We start from the raw sequence: 22,736 nt of genomic DNA on the forward strand, positions 1-22,736 counted from the left end.
GTCAGCCTCCAAAATCACCTTATACAGTACCAGACACCTAAGTATGAAAAAGTTATTGGCGTCTGAAAATGGCCAACTGAAGACATTTTCTCTGTACAAAAGGTAATTAATTAATTTTAAAACCTATATAAATGTGCTATCTCTGTGATCATACCAACCCAAAGAATAAAAGAGGTGTCATTTGGCTTAGTGAAAGCCGTAAAAACAAAGCGCACAAGAATATGGCACAAATTAGTTTTTTCCATCAATTTGAATGCATTTGGAAATTCTTTTCCCATAACACGGCATGACATTTAAAATACTGTCACTAGTACTGTCCTCATACAGCTCTGCACATGGAAAAATAAAAAAGCTATGGATTTTTAAAGGTTTGGAGCAAAAACAAATGGAAAATGGAAAAAGTCCATTGGCAGCAAGGGGTTAAATAAAGATAAAAGGAAGGGAGGGAGAAAGGACACAGGGACATATATCTTAAAGGGAACCTACCACCACAAATCTACCTATAAAGGTAGATCGGGTGGTAGGTGGATCAATGGGACGTGAGGATAGCCCTTTTAAGGGCTAATCCTCACGTCCCCACACTTTTTTGTTAACTTTTATTAAACTTGTATGCAAATTTACTGGGGGCGTGGAGTAGCCGCCTCTGAGGTTACATGAGGCGCCTACTCCACGCCCCGGTAGCCTCTTTTCCCCTCCGGTAGCTGCGCGCCCTCGTCCGGCGATACTGCCGTCTGCGCATGCGCAGAAGAGCAGGCCCGCGCCTGTTTCTGAGCAGTGACCGCGCAGGTGCGGGCCTGCTCTTCTGCGCATGCGCAGACGGCAGGATCGCCGGACGAGGGCGCGCAGCTACGCGGAGATGGTGAGTAGGAGGGGAAAAGAGGCTACCGGGGCGTGGAGTAGCCGCCTCGTGTAACCTCAGATGCGGCTACTCCACGCCCCAGTAGCCGCATAAGTAAATTTGCATACAAGTTTAATAAAAGTTAACAAAAAAGTCTGGGGACGTGAGGATTAGCCCTTAAAAGGGCTATCCTCACTCCCATTGATCCACCTACCACCCGATCTACCTTTATAGGTAGATTTGTGGTGGTAGGTTCCCTTTAAATAAAGCATATTATAAAGATTACTATTATCATCTGCACTATTGAGTTATACATTTTGATCAATGCTTAGTTACTCTTCAAATGAGAAAGGGAAAACAGTATTAATAACTTTTCTCACCAGGAAAGCAGAAGACTCCAGATTCCAGTATGTCCCAATCAACATTTCGATGGAGGTGTTTGAAATCTAAAATAGGAGATGACTGCAGAAGAAGCTTCTGAGAAACAGATAAATCTAGTTCTGTCTTTGATGCAGCAGATTGTTCTTCAGGTTCAATGGCACATGGAGAAACATCTTGTTCTAATATACAAAAAAAGATGTCAACAATAAATGTAAAGAAATGCCCTTTAAGCCCTTCTATCCATAATAACATGTAAGTTACTCAACAACTTGGACTTAGACTAAAGGTCTTGTTTCATAAGCAAGAAACGTTGGCCATTATCCCATTAATACTATTTTCTTTTTATTTTGACTGGTGGATTGGAAAATGCCTGAGGAAGAACAGTCTGCCATTCCAAACAAATGTTACTAATGTGTAAGTGAAATGTATGTCGAGTTCTTCATTTTTCTAATAATGGTAGTACTGTTTATTTAATGGATACATTGAAATGTTGTCTGCTACAAGTTTTTTATGTAGCATCAAAATTCATAAATTTTAGACACTTTTCTAGTTTTCAATTTAGACTTAGCTGGAGCAGATGCTGTTAAAAAAAAAGTGTAGGACAAAATTTGGAATTGAAGTACAATAATTAATAGGTTAACATAGACTACACAGTCTGAAGATGCCTGGAGTCAGCCGCTGTAATAAATGTGGTTCACCTCTAGTCTAAGTGGCCTAAATTTATACCATCTAAATATTGAACAGAACTAGCAAACTTAGCTTATTATTTATGAAAATAACTTATTTTTGTGTTACAGAATTCTAATTCCTTAAACATTTCCTTCCATGAATATGTTGTAGGACTGTTTTTATCTGATTGTCACTTTCACTATGAACATGTAACGTATGTTTTTTTAACTTGAACAGGCAATCCTCTTTTAGGTCTGTGTCAGCCATGATAACACAGCCTGCCCAGTATGTAGCCAGCAAGCCCCCTGTAGTATACATCCAGCCAGCCCACAGTAGTATACAGCCTGCCAGCCCTCAGTAGTATACAGCCTGCCAGCCCCCTGTAGTATATAGCCAGCCAGCCCCCATGTATTATACAGCCAGTTCCCTGTAGTATACAGCCAGCCCCCTGTTGTATACAGCCAGCCAGACCCCTGTTGCATACAGCCAGCCAGCCCCCAGTAGTATACAGCCAGCCAGCCCCCAGCAGTATACAGACTGCCAGCCCCCAGCAGTATAAGCCAGCCAGCCCCCAGTAGTATACAGCCTGCCAGTCCTCTGTAGTATATAGCCAGCCCCCATGTAGTATACAGCCAGCCAGCCCCCAGTAGTATACAGCCTGCCAGCCCCCTGTAATATATAGCCTGCCAGCCCTCTGTAGTATACAGCCAGCCCACAGTAGTAAATAGCCTGCCAGCTATTAACAGACATCACAGAGTACGCCGGCCGGGCCGAGCGCTCAGAGATGATGCGGTCCTGGCGCCGCAAAGAGGCGCTGCAGACGGAGCTGCCGCGGACATGAAGATGGAAGATGCCGTGGCCGTCGGAATGGAGAGTACTGAGGTTTTTTAATATCTCCGAGTATAAGCCGAGTGGGGAATTTTCAGCACAAAAATTGGCTTATACTCGAGTATATACGGTATATGTTGAGGTATAGAAGTAGTACTAATTACGCATGTTAACAGAAAACCAAACACTTTGACTATTAGCTTTCTAAATCATACCCCCTTATACACATTTAGAATGAGTTTAGCTTTAGATGCTCTTAAACAGAGGGGATGATGAACTACAGCCCCCTTTAAACCACCACTGGTTACTCACCTAAAAGATACTCATCCTTTTACCCCTAACAATCAGAGAAGATCTACAGAAGTTATGACTGATTTATCTGATGTGTATGGTCACCTTAAAGTGTAACTGTAAAGTTTGTAAAGTTTTTTCATAGCTGTAATAGCTGAAACTAACGTTTTTACAATACTCTATATATTCATGCAGCCATTTCTCTGCTAATCATCTGCTTTCAGCCCATCTTAGCCCTGTATTCTGGTTGCCAAGTAGAATCAGTGAAACAGGAGATGCAGGCTACAGACTGCAGGGTCAACAAAGGGTAAGGGGGTGGAGCTCCATCTCTCTACAAGTCTATAGTCGGGTCAATGAGGAGACAGGATGAAAACTATTTATTTCTGTGTGTGCTCTGTCTCCTCTGCTCTTTGTATTCTCCCTCTCCCCAGATGTCCTGGGATGAGAGAAAAATGATGGTATCTGCTGAACAATATGGCTGACACATATTTTTTATCAAGTAGTGTGTAGTGAGAGGCAGGGCCGGCTCCAGGTTTCAGTAGGCCCCTGGGTGACAGAGCTTCAGTGGGCCCCTTTGTAGTGAACTCACATGGCGGCATTAAGAATTCAGAAACTAAAACAGTCTCCTGTTCCCTGAGATATTTTGTAGTTTATCATCACAAACAGCCCCCTCATGGTTATTTTATACACAGCCCCCTCATGGTTATTTTATATACAGCCCCCTCATGGTTATTTTATACACAGCCCCCTCATGGTTATTTTATACACAGCCCCCCTCATGGTTATTTTATACACAGCCCCCTCATGGTTATTTTATACACAGCCCCCTCATGGTTATTTTAAATAAGCTCCCCTATGGATTCATTAGATAGAGCCTCCCTTGCCCCCATGGATTCCTTATCTACAGCCGTATGTGGGCCCCCGCAAGCAGCTCTGGGCCCCGGCATCTGCCCAGGTGTGCCCAGTGCTGGCGCCAGCCCTGGTGAGAGGAAAGCTCAGCATTATGGGAAGCGAAGGAAGCCGCTCTGGCCTTATTGCCCTCAGTTGATGTCACAACCAGGAAGTGCCTGCCCACTTGAGAAAAAGCTGAAGATGATTTTACAAAAACAGCTGACAGATATACCAGGTTGGATCCCAGGCTAGGATGATGTAGGTAGTTGAAATTGTTGTTAAATGCTCTACCCAGCTGTGATAAAACTTTTAAAGGAAATCAACCATCAAAATCAAACATGATACACCAAAGTCACTTACTCATAGATCCAGGCGCCATTCGTGTGGTAAACTTCTTGTATTTTTTAACCATGGCCTCCTTCCTTCTAAAATCAACTTTTAAAAGTATGCTTATCAGTCTAAAGGACTTATGAGGGTGTTACCAGAGCCCCTAGTGCTTCTTTACAGGCTGTTAGTCTCCCCCTCCCCCTCTGCTCCTGCTTTAGACTTTTCCCTCCCCCTGCCTTATGTAATCTCACTCACTGTAATCAAGTTTAAGTACACTGTGGGAGGGGTGAAGTGCTCCTTGCACACTGTAACAGCTTGTGAATCTGCATTATGTTGGGGCTCTGATAACACCACCAGGAGCCCTTAAGGCTCATTGGCATAATTCAAAATGTTGATTTTAGAAGCAAGAAGGCCATGGTTAATAAATATAAGAAGGTTACCATTGCCATGATGCCTGAATCTATGTATACGTGCCATAGGTTTATCATTCTTGATTCTGATGGTAGATTTTAAGTTGAGATATGAACATAGTTCATTGAAAAAGTTCATGTTAAATCATCCAAAACACAACATGAACTGCTGGATTCTGTCGAACGTCACTTGTACTTTATACAGGCGGTCCCCTACTTAAGGACACCCGACTTACAGACAACCCATAGTTACAGACAGACCCCTCTGACCTCTGGTGAAGCTTTCTGAATTCTTTACTATAGTGCCAGACTGCAATGATCAGCAGTAAGGTGTCTGTAATGAAGCTTTATTGATAATCCTTGGTCCCATTACAGCAAAAAATGTTTAAACTCCAATTGTCACTGCCAAAATTTTTTTTGTCTGGATCTACAATTATAAAATATACAGTTTCGACTTACATGCAAATTCAACTTAAGAACAAACCTCCGGACCCTATCTTGTACGTAACCCGGGGACTGCCTGTATTACATTAAATATTCTGACAGTTACTCCATCAATAAAGCTGCACCATTCGGCAGTAAGTTGAAATGCTGGGGAGCCCCCTGAACATAAAGTTCCCTATTTATATAAACACTAGAAGTAAGCTGATTTTTATTTCAGATATACTATATGTGTAAGCTGCGTTCAAAATGATACACCTATCTGCCTGTATTTCCACTGTTCACTTGACCTACAGTTCCAAGTTTTCATCTGTAGAGGAATATGAATAGAAAAATTTTCCCTCACCGCATATCCATTTTAAATCTGATGATGATTTCAAAATAGTGTTCAGTCATCTCCAGTATATAGAATCGACAGCTGCAGCAAGCCATGCTCCAGCAACAGGAGGAAGAGTCCTGAACCATGTTTAAGCTGATGATGGAAAAGTTTTCTGGCATTATGGCAGCACAGCAAGCAACGACTACTGAGGGGTCCCATACTGGTTTGAAAGGGTACCCGGTTGTCCAGCATTCCGCACGGGCTGCAGTGCAGAAGGCCTTACAGAAGATGACGGCGACCGACGACGTGGAGGCGTATCTCACTGTGTTCGAGCAGGTAGCTGAGCGAGAGGAGTTACCAGCTGAGCAGCGGGCAGATGTCCTGGCACCGTTCCTGACAGGCGAACCGCAGAAGGCCTACTGCGACCTGTGTGAAACAGAGGCCCGTGAGTACCCCCAGCTAAAGGCGGAGATTCTGGCTTGTCTTGGGGTCACCATACAAGTTCGTTCCAGCCGGGTCCACCAGTAGGCATACTCAGAAAAACTACCCCCGCGCTCCCAAATGCATGACCTGATCCATCTTGTCCGGAAGTGGCTACAACCAGAGGACTGCACCCCAGCACAACCGTGGTGCGGGGAACTTTGGTTGATCCTGGACTATACAGTGGGCGTAAAGTGGGTGTGTTATGTATACATGGGAACACTCGCGAATATCCCACTGCCGTCATCAACCTACATACACCTAGTGGTACTATCACCCATGAAGTGGGGGTGGTGGGGACAGTGTTTCATGAGGCTATTATCGGCAGAGACTTACCGGTGTTTTGGGACCTCTGGAGACGAAGACCCACCTCAGGTGCTATTACAGATAATGGACATCGGATATGTCCGGCCTTGGCCCCTGACCCCTTTGAGGCCAATATACCCCCACCAGCAGTAGGGGTGACCCCAGGTGATGAATTCTCTCCCCTAGAGGTCCTAGCTGGTGAGGTCGAGGGTCATGAGGAGGTGGCCGACAAGCCGGACCTTGAGATTTCCCGTGAAAATTTTGGGGCTGCACAGCTACAGGACCCTACCTTATTTAAAGCACAGGAGAATGTTAAAGTGATAAATGGGGTACTCCAAATACCAGGGGCTAACAAAATATACCCCCGAATGGTGATTGTTGGGGAACTGTTGTACAGGGTTGACCAGATACGGGGTGAGGAGGTTGAGCAACTTGTAGTACCCCAATCTCACCGTAGGCTGGTGCTAGATTTGGCACATATACATGTGCTGGGAAGGCACTTAGGTGCTGAGAAGACCCGAGAGAGGATCCTGCAGAGATTTTTCTGGCCCAGGGTGTGGGAGGAGGTAAACCGGTATTGTAGCTCCTGCCCTGAGTGTAAACTTACTGCCTCGGTGTCCCACTTCAGGAGTCCTCTGGTCCCGTTACCAATCATAGAGGTGCCGTTTGAACGGATTGCAATGGATTTGGTTGGCCCCATAGTCAAATCCACAAGGGGGCACCAGTACATCCTGGTTATCCTGGACTACGCTACGCGGTATCCAGAGGCGATTAGGTTAAGGAATACCTCCTCCAAAAACTTTGCTAGGGAGCTGTTCCAGGTATTCTCCCGCACAGGCCTCCCCAAGGAAATCTTGACTGACCAGGGTACCCCATTCATGTCTAGCGTAATGTGTAAATTACTGCAGGTTAAACATCTCCGCACCTCTGTATATCATCCTCAGACAGATGGCCTGGTCGAGAGGTTTAAAAAGACCTCGAAGGGGATGCTACAGAGGGTGGTCAGCAAAGATGGAAAGGACTGGGATTGTTTGTTGCCTTATCTGATGTTTGCCATACGTGAAGTTCCCCAGTCCTCCACAGGTTTCTCACCCTTTGAGCTGTTATATGGCTGTCCCCATGTGGGCTTTTGGATGTAGCTAAGGAGACCTGGGAACAGGAAAGGACCCCCCCACCGTAGTGTGATTGAACATGTCTCCCTTATGCAGGACCGCATAGCGGCAGTAATGCCCCTTGTAAAGGAGCACATGACAAGGGCACAAGAGGCCCAGTCTAGGGTCTACAATAAATCAGCCAGACTCAGGACCTTTAACCCAGGCGACAGAGTGTTAGTACTTGTGGCCACCGTTGAGAGTAAGTTCTTGGCGAAATGGCAAGGTCCATATTGGGTCATGGAGAAAGTGGGGGAGGTTAACTACAAGGTATATCAGCCGGGGAGGAGGAAACCCAAACAGATATACTATGTGAACCTCCTAAAGCCATGGAGGGAAAGAGAGTCCCTGATAGACGTGGGAGTAGAAGAAGCATCTGTCCTCAAGAAGGTGACACCGGAGGTAGGTGTACCCGATGCCAAGAAGCCTGAAGTACGGATCTCGGAGTCCCTCTCCAGGGCCCAGATTCAGGAAGCGAAGGAGTTTGTGCTCCGAATCGTTGATGTGTTCTCTAAGCTACCGGGTCGTACTTCAGTCATCAAGCATGACATCATAACCGAACCCCACATCTGGGTACATCTAAAACCCTACCGGGTCCCTGAAGCGCACCGGCAAGCAATATCCGAAAAAGTCAGGCAGATGTTAGACCTAGGGGTTATCGAGGAGTCTAAAAGTGACTGGTCGAGTCCTATTGTATTGATTCCCAAGCCTGATGGTTCCCTACTGTTCTGCAATGATTTTAGGAAGTTGAACGAGGTATCTAAATTTGATTCTTACCCTATGCCCAGAGTTGACGAGTTGATAGAATGGCTGGGACAGGCTAGGTTCTTCTCCACCCTTGACCTGATGAAAGGGTATTGGCAGGTACCCCTCACAGACAAGGCTTAAGAGAAGACAGCTTTTGTTACTCCTGATGGGCTATTTCAGTATGTTTTACTTCCCTGGGCTATGGCGGGAGCCCCATGGGCTATATGGGGCTCCCACCACGTTCCAGAGGTTAATGGGTCTCGTGCTAAAACCTCACCGTAGATATGCCTCGGCCTACCTGGAAGACATCATAGTCTATAGTAACGATTGGGAGAGTCATCTAGCCAAGGTACAAGCAGTGATAGACTCCCTCAGGGCAGCAGAGTTGACGGCAAACCCCCAAAAATGTGCACTTGGCCTGGAAGAGGCCCGTTACCTGGGGTACCGTATTGGGCAAGGTGTCATCAAACCCCAAGTAAACAAAGTGGAGGCGATACAGCAGTGGCCACGACCTGTACGCAAGAAGCAAGTGAGGGCTTTCCTAGGCATAGTGGGCTATTATCGCCGATTTATTCCCGATTTTGTGACAATAGCGGCATCCCTGACTGACTTAACCAAGGATAAAGGGTCGGTGATGGTAAAGTGGAGTGAAGAGGCTGAGGGGGCGTTTCAGCGACTTAAAACGGCTTTGTGTGAGGGACCAGTACTGATCACCCCTAACTTCACCAAGACCTTTATCACGTTAGTAACCGATCACTCTCCCCTCCCCTCACCTGGATGAGTCAGGCTAAAGAGAGGAATGCCAGGGTCACAAGGTGGTTCCTAAAGTTACAGAATTTCAAATTCACAGTAGAACACAGAGCAGGGAAACTACATGGGAATGCTGATGCCATGTCTCCTACCCACTGTCTGATGGCCAAAGGTGTTCGCCCCCACAGGGTCAAACAGAGGGGGAGGGTATGTGAGACACTGAAGGGGTTAACTGTGGATGGGCGGTATGTTTCCCCTAGGTTTTCATACTATCCAAGGCCTTAATGCTGAGGATGTGTTGTCCAGCACCTAGGATACAGGTGGAGGTAGCAGCCTAATCAGGCTGCATAAAGCTGCTGAGCGGGGCTAAGAGCGTTGTCTCTCTGAAAGGAGGCTGGAGAGCGCACAGCCCTGACCGCTGTGCCTGGAGCAGCGACATCTTTTATGTTTTAGTGGTGAGTTAGAGAAACTCTGTTTAGTTAGCACCCAGACGGGTAGGATATTGTTTGTTTTGATGCCTGAATGTGAATGCGGTTTTATTTTGTTCCTGCTGCTGCAATAAACACAGGTAAGACCTGTTTAGGACTGTACCTTGGTACCACTGTCTTGAACTGCATCACAAAACCCCGCTACCTCAGACTCTACTGGGCCAAATCTTCCACAATACATAAATCACATACACACATACATACCATAACATATAGACCCATGCAGCATACACACATCACACACCAATAAAGCATACACGCTATACCCCAGACGCCACGGCCCCCTCACTCTGTGGGCCCCATAGTGGCTGCTACCACTGTAGTTACACCCCTGGTCAACTCAGCCCAACACTGACTTGAGCAACACTGAGCGTGCTAGGCCAGAGTCTATTCTTGTTATTGCATTTTGGTCATAAAGAAACTAAATCTCATTTCTTAAATTTCAGCAATTCAAAGGGAAACTTTGAATGATATATGTGCATATGATTCATTTTACAGATTTTTATTTTGCTGTTATTGCTAGTCTGTTTAGACTTGAAATTCTAATTTCCAAAGATTCTTTTATCCAACATCCAACCAGCCAGCTATTTAATTCCTTATTTTACTATGTGGACTCGAAGACAAGCAGAAAAACCTCTTTTTTGGCCGTCACTTAACTTTCCTTGAGGGAAATAGTTGACTAGAATTTGAACTATTTTAACTGTGAGGGTAACAAAACAACTTTAACCATTTCAAAAAATAAATAATCTTAAACTGCATGAAGTTGCAAAAAGTCAGTGGTGCTTTAGCTTCCTGAATTTTGCAAGCTTTAACTATAACCTGAAAGGCACCAATTTTATTACAAGTATAACTTTGTTATTGGAAACGGCATGTTCACTTCAAATAAAACTAAAATTTAAACTGAAAGTCAAGATACTGTACCTGGCTCAGCAGACAATCTTCGTTCATTTGTCTCCTGACAAATTAGGTTGACATCCACTTCATCTTTGGAGGTGGCAAGAATTTTATTTTCATCATTGTCACTAGATTTCGTCTGTTCAACCTTATGAACAACTTTCTTTATATCTGTTCTTATAGCCCCTTTACCCCTCTTGTTCCTCTTTTTTCTTCGCCCTCTTCCTGTCTTGTGAGACAATTCAGTGACGTCATCCCAAGCAGGATGCTTTGCTTTTTCTTGGTCCTCTTTTGGTTCAATACATGGAAGCTGAATGTCCGCCACTCCTCCAACAAATGACATTTCCTGACCATCTGCCCAGGTTCTGCCTGTTCTGGTCACTGATGATCCACCTGAAGGACACATTTCACTAAGGGTATCTGTTGGTTGTGCAACCTCTTTAAGTGCTTGTTTTGAGTTGTCCAGTTGGCAGTCAGTTTGACATTCACCTACATAGGAGATGTTATCACATTTTTCATTTTTATATGCATCTGAGCTATCTCCAGATGATTTTTTCTGGTAGTCTGTGGTACTATCACTGGTTAGGAGCACATTCTCTGCTTCTTTAGCAATATTAGAATTTAAACTGCATTCATTTGTTAAATTTGATAAATTGTCAACTTCCTTAGAACTACTATGAACAGTTCTCTCGACTTCCCAAGGTATTTCCCTCTGTTCCGCTTCAAAGTCCTTTCTTACCTCACATTCAGAAGATCTGCAAAGCTGTCTGTCTGAAAATATATCCACCTCATGTCTCTGAAGAAGATCCAAACCTTTTCTCCATTCAGCCAACACATCACTTTCAGCACAATATTTTGATGTATCAACATCCCAGTAACTCTTAACTTCTGAAGATTTGGTTTGCTCGCCAGAGCCTCCTGTGCAAGATATATCTTCCCATACCTCTTCAGACCTACCTTTTAAAGTGCTCAAAGAACCTACCTTTCCTGGCTTCCTTTGGTGAAGCCATGCTTGGGGAGCTTTCTTTTTACCTTTCCTGCTTGGAGCAGTCTTTGCTCTCGACAACCATGTATCCTTACTGTCATCTCTACTAAGTAGCCCAGTATTAGGGGGACTTAGTTCTACATATTCCCCTTCTACAGAGTCTGCAGCATAGCCTGAGAGAGAATCTAGCAAGGGGGGTGAAATAGCACCAACTCTCCAGCTTTGAATTTCCTCTTGATTATTTGACGGTGATAAATGAGGATTGACTTTGGGATCAATCACCTCTCCAATGGTGATTCCTCCATCACCAGGACTTCGGAACTCCAGAGGTGACATTAGGGGACCTGGAGGGCATCTCCTTCCAACAATAAAGCCATCCTTATGGATGAATCGAGGATAGATTACTTCTGACCATGATAGTCGAAGGACCTTTTCCTCTACCGCTGCTAAACAATTCTCAAGGCGAACTGAGCTGCGATCTTTATTAATGCTGTTAAGCCATTCTGCAGAGAAAAGGAATGAATGAGAGGATTCAGGTACCACAATTTCTTGTACACCACTGCCATCCTGAGAAAGGCACTTGAGCACAAGCCGAGGAGAACATTCCAAATATGGTACCACTTGTAAGTAAAAATCTCCAGGCTTCAAAAAGTGCCAAGGAAGAGATGACAACTGAATAAGGATCTTCTCACCAAGACAGAGAGGCCAGCCTTCATGAAAAAATAGGAATCCACTGTATTGGGACTATAGAAAAAAAAGAAATGAATATTAAAAATGCATAAAGACGAGACACAAGACAATACAAGACGATACAAGACATTATTGTGCTACAGACACTTACACAAGCCTGGTGCTGTACATTCTGTAGGATTCTCTTGGCTGGAATGAGAAATTCCAAAGTATATCTCAGAGGGTCTTCACGGTAAGTCTTCTCTAGCACAGAAAACACTTGTGTCAGGAGCGTTGGTGCAGTCACCTCAAAAGGAGGGTAGAGGGATGATAGTGTGCTCTGTAGGCAATCCTCCACAGACTGAGGGGTCTAAAAGACAATATATATATATATAGAATGTTATTGTGTTTAGCTTGTAAGTATAGTTTTAAAAGAATTAGTAAAATGCACAATATTATGTTTCTGTTCACAAAAGCATTGTAGATTGCTTAGTAAGTCTTTATATATCTTCTGGAGGACACTGGACGCCTGTGTTAGAGAGGCAGAGAAAGTGAAACCCCCGCCACATGGGCAAAGATTGCAATGTGTCACTGGGGCTTCTTTATAATGGCTTCTGCGCCAGAACACTGGTGTCACACGTCAACAGTCGTTGGCTGTGCTTATTATTACATGAAGCGCTGCGTAGCCATCATATTCCTGAAGCTCTTTACAGATTACAGCTAATTAAAGTGATAACAGTCACATTACAACTCACAAGCTGCTTTATTCGTGAGATTGCAAGCAAGCCATCATATCTGGAATTCTGCAGTCATCATGTTACAGACACGACAACAAAGTTATCAATATTCTGTGTAGCCAAGGCGTGTTGAAAAACTACTTCTAAATTATATTCTACCAATGATTTTATTTCTTAGGCTGGGGACACAAGTAGTAATAAAATATGCTACCTTGCAGCAATTCAAATCTTCAGCATAAATTTATATGTCAAGAATTTTGTTACATCAATGATGGTGGGGGATATGTTTTCATCACTATTTCAATGGCAGATAAGTTGCTGTGATTATTCTCCATGTGTCCTTGGCCTAAAAGTGGCTCTGATCCTGCAGGAAAATCTCTGGACGTATGTGTTGGAAATACCAGCAATATTTAAATATGTTGCAACAAAGCCAATGCTGTTTCACAACAAAGACTTTCTATAACCCAAGCCAAGAGAAGATTAAACTATACGTCAATTGTGACTGCTATAATTGTACTTATTGTACAATATTTTACATTTATCCATTGTTCTTTCATTTGTTTACTGTAGATCATTGGGCCTCATTTTACACATTTATCCTCATTTTAAAGCACATTTGATGTAAATCTACTATTTTAAACACTTTTTACATTGTATTCTATAAATCATAGCATGTGTGTCTGTATAGTAAATGATTTTTCACATTCCTTATAGCACAGATATATTTTCACTGTTTGTGCATTTTTTAAATCATTTTGCAAGAAAATTACTGACAACTACAAATGTTTTGGAAGAAGTCATATGGTATAACCCATACCCAGAAGTAATCGAATATACATAATTACTATATTATTTCCTTATCACTTCCATATGAGAAAGTCAATTGGGCCTCTTACATGGAAAAATACACAACAGAAAGCTTATAACGTAGCCTGAACTGTCCCCACCTAAGAACTGCAAAGAACCCAGCAGCCTTTAAACTTGCTAAAATTATTGTCATCAGTCTTTGTAAATTAATATTTTAAAAGGGAATATCCGCTAACAGTATTTTTATTTTTAAATTTGCATGTTAAAAAAATAGGAAATCATGAAGTTTTACCTCTTTCGAGGTTGTCAGAACTTTATTTAGATGACCATTGTGGGGACATACATCTGTCCGCAAAAGTCCCCATAGACGTCTATGGGCCCGGGTGCAATACTGTACCGCGCATTCGCCGAAAAAAGACACTATGACGCGTCAGTGTCGACACCCAGTGACATCATAGCTATGAAACGTAGAAGATCTAATTTTTAACCTACTCAATGAAGGATATTCCTCCCATCCAAAACAACTAATGAAGGGCATATAAATTTGATGAATAATAAATCCAATGATTATAAACTTAAAAGCATGTTACCTAAACCCTCTCTCACTGAAATTGCTCTCCCTAACCATTATACTCCCACATCCCCTGACTCTAAAATCAGCCCTATTTCCATAGAAGGAGCTATGGATCTTAAACCATTCCCTTCATGGAACACCAATATAGATAATTCACAAAAAAACTATTTGTCTAAAATGTGGTCCTAGATTAGTCTTTATTAACTCTGCATAGTCCAAACACCCCCTCTTATAAACCAGAGGAGGATCAACATTTCCAATTGCACAAGCCAAATCCTGCATTGTAACTAGTGAATTAGTTCAGATTTATGCACCACTTTCAGTGCAGGAACGGCCATCATCCAATGATCCCCTTTCTTTTTTATGGTTACCAAATCAGGTAAAGCAGACTCCAACATACCAACTGAGCAAGGAGACAATCAGGGAGAATCTTTTCAGCCCCTCCAGCTAATTAACATAATTTTAAGAATCTATTTTAGAAGGAAGGAGGCCATGGATAACAAATATAAGAAGATTACCACAGTCACAGTGTCTGGATCTATGAGTGTTAGTCCCTGGTTTATCATGATGGATTTTGAAGGTAGATTTTCTTAAAAGAGGCAATCTGGACAATCCTATTGGAACTAGACTGTGATTTTTCTTTTGCATCTTCTATTCCAATTGTACACACAACTCAGTATGATATCCTGTATGTTCTACACTCTTGTATCTACGGAGTTTAATACTATGCACCATTCTAATATTGGGAAGAATAAGCACAACTTCACTTACAAAGAGAAAAATGCTTCAAAAAAATTTGGCTTTGAATGACAATCTTGTGATTAAAGCAGCAGATAAGGGGGGTATTGTCATTGCAATAGAGAAGTCGCTTTGTCTTTTATCTAATTTGGAATTCTATTATAAATTAGACACCAAATCCACTAAGCTGTAAAAAGATGCATTATATGATTTGTTAGATAGAGGTTATAAAAAGAGTAGTATTAACCCCTTAAGGACGCAGCCATTTTGCAGGTTAAGGCTCAGCCCGATTTTTTTGGATTCTGACCTGCGTCGCTTTATATGGTTATAACTTTTGAACACTGTTACTTATCAAAACGATTCTGAGATTGTTTTTTCCCCACATGTTGTACTTCATTTTAGTGGTAAATTTTGGCTGATAAGTTTTGCGTTTATTTACAAAAAAAAAGAAAATATGATAAATTTTTAGAAAAATTTGCCATTTTCGAAATTCAAAATCATTGCGTTTCCAGGCAGATAGATTTACCACCTAAATAAGTTGCTGAATAACATTTCCCATTTGTCTACTTTACATTTTCATAATTTTTGATATGTCTGGATAATTTATTTTGATGTCACGCGGCTTACAAATAGAATATCGCTTTTCCGGATTTTCAGAATTGACTATTTTGGGGATAAATACAGTTTGGAATGAAATTTTACATATTTAGCATCAAAACCCCCGTATATAACCAACCCATTTTCAAATCTGCACCCCTCAAGCTATCAGAAACCGCTTTTACGAAGATTGTTAACCCCTTGAGATCTTCATAGTAATTGAATCAAAATGGAGGTGAAATTTAGAATGGTCAAATTGTTCCCTTATACGTTCATTTAGCACTAAAATTTACACATTTCCAAAATATAAAAAGAGAAAACCCACCATACAATTTGTTCTGCAATTTCTCCTGAGTGCAGAGACCCCCCACATGTGGCCGTTACTTGTTTTATGGGCGCACAGCGAGACGCAGAAGGGAAGGAGCGCCCTGCAGCTGCCAGGATTTTAGTTTCCTCATTGGCCCCTTTTGAAGGCTATAAAATTTTCGCTTTTGCGTTATTGGGGCCATGTGACGGCATTTTTTTTGCGCGATGAGATGCTTTTTCCATTGTTACCATTTTGGGGTTGGTATCACCTATTGTTGAAAATTTAGGAACTTTTTTTGAGGGCAGGAGTAGAAAAGCATCAATTCTGTACTGGATTTTTTACTCTTTTTTTTTTTGGTGTTCACCGTATAGACTAATAATCATGTTATCTTTATTCTATGGGTTGATACGATTACGGGGATACCAGACTTGAATATATTTTCTTACGTTTTACTAAATTTGTCAAACAAAACCCTAATGTGGGGAAAAATCTATCATTTATGTATTGCCGTCTTCCAAGTGGCATAACATTGTTACTTTTTTGGCTACGGAGCTGGTTGATGGTTTTTTTTTTTGCGGGACATGTTGTACTTTGCACCAGTATCATGTCGGAGTACACATGGTTTTTTGATCGCATTTTATAGCATTTTTTGTGGGATTGAATAGCAAAAAATCATAATTTTTGGAAGGTTTATACCAGTTTTTTTTTACGGCGTTTATCGTGGGGGTTCAATAATGATTTACTTTTATTCTACGGGTTGTTACGGACGCGGTGATACTATATATGTGGGGTTTGTGTTATGATTTAGACTTTTTTTTAGTTATATGTCTCTTTATATGTTTTGGGGGTTTTGGGCATTTTTAGTGATTTATTACTTTATTTTTTTATTGAATAACATTTTTTTTTTTACTTTTTCACTTTTATACCATGGGACATGAAGAAGCAATCTTCTGATTGCTTGTTCATGATAATATTCTGCAATACTCATGTATTGCAGAGTATTATCAGTGTCAGCCTATACACTTGCATAGGCTGGCACTGTGCCAGTAAGATGACGTCACAGACGCCATCTTACTGGCAATTCTTGCAGGTAACTCTGGGGTCCAGATCGGACCCCAGAGTTACTATAGCAACGATCGGCGCACCCCGAAAACGGTTCGGGGGGGGGGCGATCATGGGGGAAAGACCCCCCAGACACATGTTAGATGCCGCGGTCGCGCTGACCGTGGCATTTAACGGGTTAAGCACCCGCGATCGGAGACAACTCCGATCGCGGGTGTTACACTGGGGTGCCGGCTATCAGTCACAGCCGGCACCCCGTCTTTCCCGATGCCGGTTCGGCTCAGATCTTGAGCCAAACCGGCATCAGCTCAGCGTCCGATATATCGGACGCTGAGCGCTAAGTCACTGAGCTCAGCGTCCGATATATCGGACGCTGAGCGGGAAGAGGTTAATAAAGATGTACTTATTTTTTTTAAATAGAAGAACCAGTATATGCACTCTTTTACTATTTACCAAAGGTCCATAAAAATGCAGACAATCCACCTGGCAGACCGATAATATTGGTAATAGACTCTTTAACATCAAATCTTTTGCATTATGGTGGATGGGGAATTCTGAGAGCTTTGTATAACATATGCCTATAAACATCAATTAGTTGAAGCAAAGTTGTAAAACAGTGAGGCAAACTGCTATGTCAATAACTGCTTTACTAGAGACAACGTTCATATAAGGCTCAGTTCACACTACCATTCAGATTTCTGATTCTAGCTTCCGCTTTAAAAAGTAAGAAACTGAAATTGAACAATCCGTTATAAATTCCAGTCAATGCAATTTTTAATGTCATCTGCTGTCATCTGTTTTACAGTCATCCAATTTTTTTTCAGCTTTTTTGGACGGGAAAAATTATGGAGTTTGAAGTACTTTTTTTCTGTTAATAAAGAAAAATCATTCCTAATGGATGATGCCTAACTCACCATAACAGATGACATTAAAGGGGTATTCTCGTCTAGGCATTCATATTCAGTTTCACTAATCTTCCATATATAAACATTTCTTCAATTGGATGTTATTAAAAATAACGTTTCTGTGTGAAGATAATTTCTCATAAATGTAGCCATGTTGTGCCTTAGAAACGAGATCAGCTTCCTCGGTTACGACCACCCCGCACTCTGGCAGCAGTGGCCAGACATGCGCTATAGAGCCCTGCCTGACCTCCTGGACTCAGTGATCATTACCACAGGACGGCTGTGGGTCTTGCAGTAACTCCTGGACATTTCATATACAAAACATTTTTGTTTATTTGTGCAATCTCTCAGGCAGAGGTGGCCGTATCCGAGGAAGCTATCTCGTTTCTAAGGGACAGAATGACTACATTTATGAGAAATTATCTTCACACAGGAACATTTTTTTTAATAATATTTAATTGAAGAAATGGTTATATATGGCAGATTTATCAAACTGAATGTGAATGCCCAGATGAGAATACCCCTTTAAGTTATTCTTTCCATTGAAGTCAATGGGGACGGATAGAAAGTTTCTACAGTTTTTTTAGATGAAGAAATAGACATATCGATAGACAAAAATAGTTAATATGTAGATAGTACAATAGATAAAGGATAGATTATAGATAAATGTGAGGTAAAGAGGTAAAGAGAGAAAGATAGGTAGGCAGATAGAAATTCGAGATCAATAGGTTGGTAGATAGATAGGATAGAAAAGGGAGATCGATAGGTAGGTGGGAATAAGGGGGAGATTTATCATTAGTACTCTGTATCTTATTGCCATACAATTTTTTTGCAGTTTTTTTAAAAGAAAAAACAACGCAACTCTAAAGTCACACAATGGTGGAAATAATACACCACAGAGTGTGCAACTCCACATTTATCAACTGAGAATTTTCAAAAGAACGCAAATTTAATTGCAAAACTACACCACACAGGAGGTAGTCTATGTGGGTTCATTGCTACTACAGGGGGAAGTTTTTGCTCAATTTTATGTTTGAGGTATCTGAGAATTTCCTGTGCAAAAACATCGGAAAAAGGCAGAAATTGAGCAGATGTTAAACATACGTGCGACTGGTGCAGTCTATTCGCATAGAGTACACTCAGCTCTAAGGCATTTAATAAGGCACATACACTGGAGTATAAATCCTACTGGTGGAAACCTGCCAGACTAAAACATAGACAACTGCTCAAAATCCTGCCTAATGATAAATCTCCCCCAAGATATCCATAGATGAAATCTATGAGTGATAGATAGACAGATAGATAGATAGATAGATAGATAGATAGATACCCCATGGGGACAGGGAACAATTTGACATGCTTTGTGCAGCGCTGCGTAATCTTTGTGCGCTATATAAATAAAGAATTATTATTAATATTATTATAGATAGATAGATATAGCAGTTTGTTTGAGTAGGTAAATCGCGGTGGCGGATTCCCTCTGAGGATTTTTTTTTACAAATTCCATATGAATCTTTTTTTGTTTTTTGTTTAATTAAAGCTTTGAACAATTCCAAAAAGTCATGTTTGAACTTAGCCTAGTCTAAGAAGTGCTTATTAGTCTGCATATGCAGGGTTGTGTAACAATGAGGTCTTGTGATTGAGTTTAGTTTATGCAGAAACCTCAGTATTCTGTGTAACTGGATCTTGAAAAAGCTGTAAGACTTGTGAGTGAGGCCATGGTAACTGCACTTTGTATATGAAGACAAAGTTGAAGAAGGATCATACTGAGCTTGCCGTTACATTGGTGTCTCAATCTCTCCCTGCTGGCCCAGCTGTTTCCTGTTATATCGCCGCCAAAAAAATATCTAGCTTTTGTCCAAGTTATAGCAAACTACTGAACGGAACTGAAGTGAAGGTAAAAAACAAAAATGCTTCAAGCCAAAACAGACGCTGATCCATACTAGACATTACATAAGGTTATAGATCAGTAAATAAGCAAAACTTGGGGCAACAGAAGCAGTATATTTATAGCTTTGTATTCTCTGTTACACCATGTTCTTACTACAAGTTGAGCCAAATTACACCTTGAACATGCTACATAAATGCTTTACATCTACATCTCTGTTCGCCACAATGTAGAAAAATATTGACCCCTATCTTTACCCCGTGTACGGAGCGATATGGTGCTGCACCGTATTGCTCTGTGCGCCCATTTCCGGCCTATGGGAGACATATGTACAGCCACAAGCATCCCCTTATATAAATATATACAGGCAGCCCCCGGGTTACATACAAGATAGGGTCTGTAGGTTTGTTCTTAAGTTGAATTTGTATGTAAGTCAGAACTGTATATTTTATAATGGTAGATCCAGACAAAAAATTTTTTTGCCCCAGTGACAATTGGAGTTTGTGCTGTAATTGGACCAAGGATTATCAATAAAGCTTCATTACAGACACTTTACAGCTGATCATTGCAGCCTGGGACTATAGTAAAGCATCCAGAGAGCTTTACCAGAGGTCAGTGGGCAGAGGGGTCCGTCTGTAACTATGGGTCGTCTGTAAGTCGGGGAACACCTGTATATTCGTGTGAATATAGCCTTACAGAGGTTGTTTCACATTATTGTTATCCCCCATGCACATCAATTACAACCCAACTAGGGTTCTTGTTCCCGCTAAGGGTGCTGTCACACGTCGCGTTTACCGCATGCGTTTAAAAACGCATTGCAATAGCTGGAGAGTGATTTGCCTAATTAAACAGCTGCTAACACCTGTGTTTACAAAACGCAACCGTTAACGCATTGTTAACGCATGCGTTAACATCGCGGTTAACGCATGCGGTTGTTAACGCATGCGTTAACATCGCGGTTAACGCATGCGTTTTGTAAACACAAGTGTTAAGAGGTGTTTAATTAGGCAAATCACTCTCCAGCTATTCCAATGCGTTTTTTAACGCATGCGGTAAACGCGACGTGTGACCGCACCCTAATAAATGAAAAGACCGGTCTATCATGCATGTTGAAGCTCCTATGTCTACAGACATCAAAGAGAATAACACATGAATTCCAGTTCAGCCTAGTCAAGTGGCTGGATCCAGGTCCTGCAGCTAATTTCCATTTTTCTGAATAGGATCTGAGCTGCAGTTCCTGGAAACATCCACTGCAGTGGACCCAGCTCTGCTCTGGGCAATTCTTCCTGTTCAGGACCTTGGAGCGAAGCTACAATTATATGTTGAATTTTCCACATTCTTTCCACTGTATTGGTGTGCTCTGATACGGGTGAAAGCTGTGATAGAGCAGGGACCAATAAATTACTGTTTAAAGAGCCACCAAAAAAGTTGCAAGCTCATAGTTGCGCCATTTTTGCACCATGTTCTGACACAATTATGGACATGCGACATTTTTGGAGCAAAAACACGCAAATCAGTTCTAATAAATCCAACCCTTATGAATCTGCCTTTAAAGGGAACCTGTCATCAGGAGGCCTTTGTCTGGCTCCCCCATGTCCCCATAGAGAATAGTGTACATATTCCCAAAGAGTTGTTATAGTAAAACTGGCTTTTTCCTACAGATATGTTAGATCAATGTTTACCTTTCCTTAAGCAGAGCTGTGTGTCTAGTCCCATGGGAGTGGCCAGTGAGGAGTGGGGCAGACATGTAGGACAACCTGATGGGGGGGGAGGAGCTATGGGGGAAATGGGAGGTCAGGGACACAGCAACACATACAGAAAGGTAAACTTTGATGTAACTTATCTTTTTCTCAGGAAAAGACAGTTTTACTATAAAAACTCTTTGGCAATGCGCACATGATTGTCTATGGGGAAAGGGGGAAGCCAGAAAAAGGGCTCCTTATGAAAGGTTCCCTTTAAAGTAAATCTACCACCAAAAATGATAAACCAGGGGCACATGCTCATAGATCTGGGCAACGTGGCTTTGGTAAACGTCTTATATTTGTGCCCAGAGCTGCAGCTTCACAGGCTGTTAGACTGTCTCCCCTTCGGCATTCCCCCTCCCTCTGCCTGATGTAATCTCACTGCAGCACAGGAAGTTTCAGCAAACCGTGGGAGGAGGAAGTGTTCCTTGCACACCCAGCAGCCTTTCAGGCTCATTAGCATAAATGTAAAAGATAATTTTCGCAGGAAGGAGGCCATCGAAGATCACCACAGTAGCGATGCCCATATCTATGAGTAAGTATCCCTGGTTCATCTACCCTCAATTTTGACTTATGATTGTGTTTAAGGCCTTAGTGTATGCGCACAAGGGTGTATTGTATAGTCTTATGAATTGGCCAGTTATTGAAGCAAGGAGAAGTGCAGATGAATAATGACCATGATCGTTATGCCCTCGCTCACATCAATTCCATCCCTGCAGGGCTTTGGGAAGCCGTGGCTGTTAGGGTGCGTCCACACATTCAGTTTTTCAGATGCAGTTTTTGAAGCCAAAAGCAGGTGCTAATAGTAATGGGTTGAGACAAATAATTGAAAGGTGCTGCTCCTCCTCCTTTTACTCCATTCCTGGTTTGTACATCAAAAGCTGCATCTGAAAAACTGAACATGTGGTCGCACCCTTATAGTTCAAAAAAGCATCTGCCCAAGCCCTGCACCAATACAGGAAGTCATACCGGATGGTGTTATTTGGAACTATGGCAGCCATGGCCCCCTATCAGCCCTCTGTACTGCCCTGTGCCTGTGTATTAGCTATAGCATGCGCCCGATCAGGCACTGGTTATAGAACAATTTCTCTCCAGATTGGACTTGGCGTAAAAGTGTCCACCAGCACAGATTTATCAGGAGGCCTTGTGTGAAGGAGATCCATATGTAATGGATGTCGGAATAATGTAAATTACGTATGTATGTACATATAATTATATGGATATTCAGTATTAAGGGTTACGTGTACTGCATGTGAAAAATATTATATCTGTATGTAATGGATACATATGTATTTATAGCATGTGTGTGCGGTGGGTATATGTAATGTGTGGAATGTCTCTTAAATTCTAGAAAATTCTAAGATGAAAAAAATGCTCTACATTTCCCCTCCCACCCCCAATAAAAATGGCCATCTGTATTATTGTCTACGAGGCACAAAGAGATAGTAGTAATGATGATTGTCACGATTAGGGGCGAAGGGGGCCCATTTGGATTTTTGCTCCAGGCCCAGTGG

The 22,736-nt window shown here is 42.0% G+C and overlaps 1 protein-coding gene across 1 annotated transcript in view; it reads right to left on the bottom strand.

Moving 5' to 3' along the window:
• Window positions 1–22,736, bottom strand: part of ARHGEF40 (Rho guanine nucleotide exchange factor 40) — a 66,881-nt gene that overhangs the window by 39,104 nt on the left and 5,041 nt on the right. The window contains exons 2-4 of the mRNA XM_072149247.1: window positions 12,038–12,235; window positions 10,239–11,940; window positions 1,219–1,398 (exon numbers count right to left, since the gene is read on the bottom strand). Of these exons, the coding sequence (XP_072005348.1) occupies window positions 1,219–1,398; window positions 10,239–11,940; window positions 12,038–12,235 (2,080 nt within the window). The remainder of the gene's footprint in view (window positions 1–1,218; window positions 1,399–10,238; window positions 11,941–12,037; window positions 12,236–22,736) is intronic.

Source organism: Engystomops pustulosus, chromosome 1, assembly GCF_040894005.1.
Source record: "Engystomops pustulosus chromosome 1, aEngPut4.maternal, whole genome shotgun sequence".
Taxonomy (NCBI): domain Eukaryota; kingdom Metazoa; phylum Chordata; class Amphibia; order Anura; family Leptodactylidae; genus Engystomops; species Engystomops pustulosus.